At 46.8% G+C, this 8,628-nt stretch overlaps 1 protein-coding gene across 3 annotated transcripts in view; it reads left to right on the top strand.

The window, feature by feature from the left end:
* The first annotated feature begins 827 nt into the window (after positions 1 to 827).
* LOC147620195 (uncharacterized) overlaps positions 828 to 8,628 on the top strand; it is an 84,662-nt gene continuing 76,861 nt past the window's right edge. For 2 of the 3 annotated variants that reach the window (XM_086772393.1, XM_086772392.1), the window contains exons 1-3: positions 828 to 1,294; positions 1,395 to 1,600; positions 2,959 to 3,029. In XM_086772393.1, the coding sequence (XP_086628519.1) occupies positions 911 to 1,294; positions 1,395 to 1,600; positions 2,959 to 3,029 (661 nt within the window). In that variant the 5' untranslated portion in view covers positions 828 to 910. The remainder of the gene's footprint in view (positions 1,295 to 1,394; positions 1,601 to 2,958; positions 3,030 to 8,628) is intronic. The other variant, XM_086772394.1, reaches the window with a different exon arrangement.

Raw genomic sequence — 8,628 nt, 5'->3', positions numbered from 1 at the left:
GTTGGTTTGAGGCCCCTGTGTGATCTACAAAAAATGAAGTATAACAATCTGTGGTATCATTCTACCCATGCTTCCACCAAGCTTTCCCAAGAAGAGCTCTGTATACGGGAAGATCTAGCTCTAGTCAAAGCTTATTTGCACCCTTCTTGGACATGATATAATCATTTTAGAGGATTGGCAAACGGTACTTTAGAGGACTATGCATGATATGTATGCCAAGTGTGGTGCTTGCATGTCCTCTTTAGGCTTAGCTATTTGATCAAGCTGCCTTGATAGTCACTTTTGCAGGAGAAGTTTTGCATGCATCTTAATTTTGTTGCTGATTTGAAAGTTTTTTTTTGCAGATTACAGATTTGGCTATGAGGTTGAAGATAACTTGTGCACGCTGATAGCGGTTATAGCTCTACATTAATCAGCGATCGTGAACCAATATCACATGAGACTCGTCGCATTATCGACTTTAATATCGCAGGCTGACAAAGATATTTCTATTTTTCTCTCTTTTATATTCAAACAAATTTATGGCCACTTTTAACATCAAAGGTGTATCATTGATCCACTTTCGATATCGAGAGTGTTATTTGGTAAACGAGAGAAGGGCACGTTCTCTTATGTTTATAAAATTTTGGGAAGGACTGTGCCAACTCCCCTTAAGTTTGATTTTTTTTTCACTTACACAAACAAACACAAAAGTCGTATGACTTGAACAATGAAGTGTAACTCAAATTCAGATATAGTAACTAATTTGTAATTATCTTTTTTGGGAAGTACTTCAAGATCTCCATCAATCATAAACGTAGAGGTGTAGCATCTAGCACCCTTTCAAAGTATGTTGAAATAACTCTTGGAAAAGGTTGAACTGGCGTGAGAGGGGTCGAGAGGAGCGACATGATCGATCGATCGCTCACGCATGCCGTACACCCCCTTGCCCGTGAAGTGCATGGAACTTGTGTGGTTCATCCCTTTCCCATTGGGACGTGAGGTTTCACCCTGTGCTACCCCCCTCCACGATAAGACCTTGGCCGTCTCTCTCCATGGGCATCGGTCCAGCTGTTCTCGCATTTGCAGGGGTCGAGCAACAGTGAGAGCAGATCCAGAGCGACCGCGAAGCTACCAGTACAGATCCCAATTTCAAGCTGAGACAGTTCTTCCCATACATACCGGCAATGCTAGCTCAATCAAGACTCCTGAGAAGGCCAAAAAGCTAAGCTCCGGGAAAAACAAGCAGTGGCTACACTTCATCGGCATCGGAGGAGCCGGGCTTTCGTCCCTCGCATTCTATGCACTGAAACAGGTGACCTCCTTTTTACCCTTTTAAATTCACTGAACAACATCCAAGTTGATTCGGATGCACTGAGCTCAAAGAGCAGTTAGTCATGGGTACTCTTTGGCAGGGTTGGCAAGTTAGCGGTTCTGACATCTCTTGGAGCAGAAAAGTGGAGGACTTGCAGAACGCTGGAGCAAGGGTGCACATAGGTCACCATGGATCTCAGCTTTTGGGGGAAGATGGGAAACGACTACCCGATCATGTCATTCTCTCCGCTGCTATCCCATTTAGCAATGAGGAGCTTGTCATGGCTCGAAACTTGGGTATTCCAATGTAAGAGCCCACAACCCTTTTGCAGATTTCCTTCCTGCTTGTACCTCTGCATTTCAATAATCTTAGTGGGATAGAATAAAGACTTCATCTCTCCAAGCAAATTCATTTGTACATACAACCGTACCAAACCTTGATGTGCTTTGTGCAAGCATTGAAAACCTCCGTTGACTCCTGCTGCATTTTTCTATACCCCCTAGAATTTACATCTCAATCACGAGATGTGGTGGGGATGCTTGCTGCATGCCAAAGTGGAGACTGATGTACGTGGTGATTCCACCACCTTGCCTAGCTAGCCACCAGTAGTGGATGTATATCATGGTTTCCTTGGGAAGCTTATTACACAACCAAAAGCTCATCACTGCAAGTAGTGCATCAGTGTTCGAAGAAGCATGCTGCCACATAGTCGATGGACAATGGAATCACCTTTTTTTTTGGGGGCGGGGGTGGGGGGTTGGGCTGCTGTAGAATGCTTCAGAGTGAAACACACCTGAAGCTGGCCCTGTCTGTTTTGTTGACGAGTTGGATGGGAAATTATCTTGGAAGTGGTGACGAGATGGCTTTCTACCCTGATTTGATTCATCAAGATGACAGAATCGAGCGTGATGGAAAGCAGCTGGAGATGGTCTGCTGAGAGTGCATTTTCTATTGCACAGAGGTCCTTGTGTGGAAGAGACCAGAGGAGAGAAAGCACAAATCTTAAACAACTAGGAAGACTGCAAAGAAGATAGGAGAAACCAAGTTTATAAGCAGTATTAGGTGGAAAAACAAGGAAACAGGGTATATGCTTGCGAGCTAGGAAGACGTGAGGAGGTAAGGAAAGAGTGGCTGGAAAGGTAAGGATTTGCATGTGCTCATGAATGGGCTTTGGAGGTGTATGTGCTAGCAAGGGGGAAGAGGCAGTCCTGTGTACACACAAGGAGAGCATTTGTTACATTCTCTGTATTTATGGGAGAAGTGCAAGGATGGTAGGAGTGCACATGGTCCTTGCTGCTGCAGGAAAGGTCATAGCTTTAGCTTGTCTTGCTGCTAGTGCAGTTGTTTGCAAGGGATATTTTTAACATTATGTCTGTTTGGCTTCTCAAATGGAACTCTCAGCATTACAGACGGGTTTCTTGAGGTACACTTTGGTTCTAGTCGATAACTCTAATGATCTGCTTAATAAAAGCGCTATACCACAACACACAACTTATGCTTGAGAGTTTCTAGGTTGTTCTGCAGCTAATTGTTCTGATAAGCCAAACATCTGCTTCTATTCTTGTTCACCTACCTGAGTCTCTTCTAAATCAAACCTTTTCTCCTATTTACTGATTATAATCATAGTTATTTTTCTTTCTTTTGGTACATTTTCTCACTTGCAGTCACAAGAGGGGCTCATGGCTTGCTAGAATCACGAGTACTTACGACCTGATTGCTATTAGCGGCTCCCATGGTATTCCCTTGTTTTTCTCTTCCATACTTATCTAGTGAATGGCATATTGCTCTAGGAGAATTAGCTTCTCTTGACACGATGTCGGGAAATCTGATCATTATTGTGCTAGACGCCTTTTCTTGTACTTTTTTTTTCTTCAAAAATTTTCTAAGTCAAGAAGATTGTATGCGACATTCAATTTGAAAACTTTAGATATAATATGAACTTATGAAGGTATAATTGCAAGAATGTGATTATCTATCAAAGGACATCTATGCAAGGGAGTTTCACAGCAAACTGTGCTTAGAGGAATGCACTTTTGCTTTGAATAAGACATGGCAATGTCGTAGTTTGTACTCTTTTGGGGCAGTCCTTCCCCACTACTCCACCACTATCAGAACCGGCTTCAATCTTTGTGCTTAAAGAGGTGCTGGTTGAGCTAGGGAAACAAGAGAATTGAATTGGTGGGTGTGCAAGCTTGCAGCAGTAGGAGGACGAGCTGAGTGAGAAGCGGAGAAATGGGGGAAGTGTTATGTACCTAATACTAACCCTTGCGGTTAGGGACTAATCTAGCAAGGTTAGGGGAGCCTTGAGATTAGAGAAACCAAATAAAAGAGGTGCAGGCAAGCTCACTAGCCAACTGTAGGTTTGCGTTGGCAACCTCCCTCGAGCTAGGGCCTAAGGTTCCATTCCTAGAGTCCATGCCAGTCAACCTTGGCGTCCCATAAAACCAGTGCTTGCCCACAAGGGCCCTTGGCAAGACTACATGTGATCCATGTCCATCGCATGAGAGCCTCTTGGTCTAGGTGTGAATCACAATGAATCAACAATAACCTAAGCCTCACTTATATAGTGCTTATTGCTGCTATAAATAATAGTCCATTTAACCCTCTTTGTCTGCCCATCGGACTGAAGATGATAAGAAAATCGAATCTCCGGATGACTTGTTGTAGGAGCGTCATGACAATTATAAGAGCTCTCTCTCCTAATCTTAGCACAATCCGGCACAGAGACTAAATCATCACGAAACAGCAACGGGTTTCGAATAAGGTACTATGTCACGTGCATCCCGCACTTGGATGCCACGTAGACATACCTGTACAGAAGGTGCAGGACCTGGGGTGGAAAACTGGTCCCATGTGAGTCTAGTCTGGGACGAGTCAGCCAGGGTTCCACTCAAGTCGTCCGATGTCAGGTGTGCATTGTCCTGCACATGCGTCCAAGGTCAGGTGTGCATTGTCCTGCACATGAATCAGTGCCAGTCCGCGTTGAGAGTCTCCCTCTAGAATGATGTCAGTGGTTATGTGTATATGGTATGACACTGGATGCCAAACCGTTGTTTAGACAGGTAGGATTTGCAAGTAGAAGGGGGCATCTGTTAGTGCTACCCTAGAAAGGGGATTATACCCCATGGTTGGGCAGGGGGTAGGCCTTAGGCCACCCCAAGGTCTCCATGGCCCTTGCCCACTAGCCCAAGAGGGGCTGGGCAGGCTGTTGGCCAGACCAAGAGGGCTTGGCCAGGCAGCCAACTTGCCTTGGGCCAGTCCATTGGGCAGCGTGGACTGCAGGCGGCCAGAGCCCAGCAGGCTGTCCAGCAGCCTGCGCAAGTGGCCAGACAGCCCAGTGTGAACACACCTAAAAAAACAGAATTTAATGCCAGATAAACAGGTCGTGGAGGGAAATATAGCCAGCCGACCAGCATAAGTTGGGGGTATAAATACCCAAGGCATATTTCAAGTCATTCATCTCATATTTCACCAAGTGCTGAAGCTACTCAAGGGGCCAGGACAGCCAAGGAGGAGTTAACGCAAGGGTGGATTCTGAAGGTCAAGGGCAGAGGATTATCCTCAGCTAAGAAGGTTCAGGTTCAGTCTTTTATTTTCAGTTTTGCATCATTCTAATAAAAGCAAATACACCATTCGTGGTGGGGGCCCTACAGAGGGTATTCGGGATCCAATACTGTGTTCTCTTCTCCCTCTCTCTCTCTCTCTCTATTTTTCTGCACATCTACATTCAGTTTTGTGTGTTAATTTCGTCGTTTGACAAGTGTGCTGATTTCTGAGCATTGAAGTTACCGATCTCCCCCGAAGCTTCTACATGTTACAGTGGTATTAGAGCACACTTCAAGTGTAAAGATTGAGCAAGAAACCAGAAATTTTTTCTCGCTCGTGTGGTTGGTTTTCAGACTCCGGTGGACCACCCCTTTCGGAGTAACTCCTGTCCCTCGAAGTACGGTTGGTTTTCAACCTCCGGAAGCCTCCGGAAGTCTCCCGCACACATAGTGGATGGTCAGATTGTGCTTCGGAAAGGAGGTGCATTTTCTTGCTATAGCAAGCTTCGACAACGAGAGAGACCAAGAACCTTGGGACCAAAGTGCACCAGGCAGCCCAGCTAGGGCATTAGGCATGAGTGTTAAAGAGATGTTCCAACAGATGATGCGAGCAAGCGCAGACCAGAGTACCAAGTTGGAAGAGCAGAAAGCAGATATTGGCTCTGGAAGAACGCACCCGTTCTCCAGCGCTTCGCTTTTCGTCTTCTCCTCCCTCTCCTTTCGTATCCCAGATTCCAGATCCTCTACACAGGGATCCTCTAGAAGGGTCATGACCGCAGCCGAGTTCGATGCTTGAGTTGTAGATGCATGGAGATCTCACAACGTGAAGACGAAGCTATGCGATGCGTGGAACATGAGCGATACCTTGCGGCTTTGGACGCAAGAGTGACACCAGCGGCTTCCTCAAATCATTTTCTCGAGAAAATGAATTTCAATAAGTATAATGGTAAACTCGACGCAATTAGGCTTATCTAATACGGACAAGAAAGGGCAATTTCTATATGGCCTTGACACGCAAATCTAGTGGGAGGTGCGTATGTTTCGGCCAGCCACCTTTGAAGACGACTCTCGTGCTGAAATGAAGCACAATGGTGTCAAGCCCAAGACTTCCGAGCCGACTACTCCCAAGGTTACCACCTCGGGGGGAAAAGGCCAGAACCAGATGGGGTCTTCCCCAAGACAGAGCACGGGACTCTCTGGCTCCAAGAACTCGACCAATACGCCCAAGCTTACTTTAGACCAGAAAGCGGAGGCAGGCAAGACGAGGATTATTTTGCGGATTATCTTGAACTTCTGAAGGCCTACTTGGAAGCTTTTCAGTTGCGGTCAACTGCTTAGAAGCCGGGGGGGAATGTCCCAAAATTCCTTACAGCTTCTATTTTTCTACTGTTCATGTGTGGCATGTGGAGCCTGACATGACATACATGTATGGTTGGTGTAGCCTGACATGGTGTGTCTGTGTGGCATATGGAGCCTGACATGACAGTACATGTATGGCTGGTGTAGCCTAACATGATAGTACATGTGTGGCTTGTGGGGCCTGACATGGTGTACATGTATGGCCATGGAGCCTGACATGATGAAAGTCTCTAGGTCTAGCTATCTTGGAGATCTTGTGTATTTATGTTCTGGGAAGGTTCCGGAAGGATCATGAGCCTTGGACATTTTGTCGGATACAACTGTGCCAGATGGGTGTTTCTTCCAATATAATTGCACTCATGTGTGCATGACTTTGATTTTATCTTTGGATGACTTGTCTTGTTTGCTTGGACAATGCCTGAGATTTTTGCCTGTGTTGTCCATGGGGCCGGGGACGCCTGGGCACCCTGTGGACGTGTATGTGCACACCTGTTTGGGACTGACAGGTGGTCTACATGTGTTTTGCACAGGTGGTAAGTATTCCCAAAAACTCAATTTACAGCTTTATGAGTTCACATGTTAATAATTATGGGTGCAGGTTCACCATAGTCACAAGGGACGGGGGACGGTGACGGGGGACGGGGACGGGGACGGGACGGGGGACGGCCATAAGTAGGGAACGGGGACGGGGGAGGGAACGGCACTCAAAAAATACTTTTTTTTAAATTTTTCTACTCTACACTTATTCTACTTTGGAAGTACATCAAAATGAGCACAAATTTACACTAAAATGGTAAGCTTTTGAGTCATATTAATAATTAAGTAGATACAAAATGAGTCATGACTCAAGACTCAAGAGTCAGGAGTCAGGACTAAGCCTTAAGGAGGCAGAATACATGGACAGACTCAAATGAGTCAATGACAAAAAAGTGCTGAAGACTAGAGGCTAGAGGCTAGAGCTAAGTAGTAAGTCCCATGAATCATGATCCATGAATGATCATCCACGTGAAGTGCTCGCCTCATGGTCATGGGTAGCTTGTGCCAAAGAAGCATCAAGCTCATCCTCAGTCTCATCCTCACTGGCATGCTGCTCCTGCACCTCATCCTCTTGTTGCTCTTCTTGTTGACTCATCTCCCACTCGGTGAAGGAATCTGCCTTCTTGGTCACGCTCTTGCAAAGCATTCGCAAGTTCGCGCTGACGAAGACAAGGTCATTGACACGCTCTACCCCGAGTCGGTTCCTCTTCCTAGAGGCAATGTGGCTGTAGGTACTCCAAAGTTGCTCCAAGCAAGAGGAGTTGACGGCCTGGCTAAGTATGCGGATGGCAAGCTGCTGCAGCTCCGGTCCATCTGAACCAAAGTCCTCCCACCATAGAGCAGCACCAACTTTGGAGCGGTCAACCTGTGCATCATGATAGCCATAGGAGCCATGAAATGACCTGTACATCGAAAGCTGGTCCCTGATCTTGCGCCTAACCGATGCATCCGGCACAAGACGATCCAAGATGATCCTTCATATAGCGCTCACCTCCCGGTCGCTCTCCTACTTGTTGCCTTGGAATTCTGGGTCCACCACATAAGCTGCTGCTGCTGCATGCAATGGAGAGTAGTAGGAATTCCACCTTCCTAGACACAAGGCATGGATCTCCTCGTATCTGTCTTCGTCAGGCACGAAGTCTTTCAACTTCTCTATCATGCGATCCATGGCCTCGTAGACCTTGCCTATGCATGGTTGCATAGCGTCTACAATCCTCAATAGGTGGACTATGGGCCTCACCATAGCATCTGTGGTCTTCACATGCTCCCACCAAGAGGCGTCATCCGCCCGTAGCCTATACTCTTGGCCAGTGTTTGTATGGGACTCTTGCATGGCGACAAACTCGTCGCTAAGGAAAAGCCTCCTCAAAGCACCGCTACAATCCTTCAACCGGTCCAACATGAGAAAGTTGTAGGCAAACCGGGTGTCGGAATATTTGAGGAGAGAGAGACAGGATCTCTTGTTGAACTCATGCCGAAGTCTCTGGTGGTTGAGGACAAAGGAGACCATGGTGTTGGCCTCCTCAATGAGCGGGCTGATCCATGGTAATGCCCCGATGTCCTTGAGGAGGTTGTTTAGGCAATGAGCCATACAAAAGGACACCGTGACATGTCCATACATACCTTGGAGAATAGCTCCCGCCGCCCTATTGGAAGGCTCCCCATCCGCAACAAAGCCCACTACATGCTCGGGACCAACGATCTCCATGGTGGTAGCCCACTCCGCCGCAAGCACATCCGCACTCTTCTTAGTGCCGGATGCATCATGAGATGAGATGAAGTACATCTCTCCGCGGGAATATGCAACCATGCCGTGAATACTCCTCCTGCGGGTGTCACTCCATCCATCCACAATGAGGGAGACTCCGTTCCTCTCCCATTGCCGCTTTGTGT

This window comes from Cibotium barometz, chromosome 32 (assembly GCF_041138505.1).
Source record: "Cibotium barometz isolate CiBa-2024 chromosome 32, ASM4113850v1, whole genome shotgun sequence".
Lineage (NCBI taxonomy): Eukaryota > Viridiplantae > Streptophyta > Polypodiopsida > Cyatheales > Cibotiaceae > Cibotium > Cibotium barometz.
The sequence above is the reverse complement of the archived record's forward strand: the minus strand, read 5'-3'. Positions and strand labels throughout refer to the sequence as shown.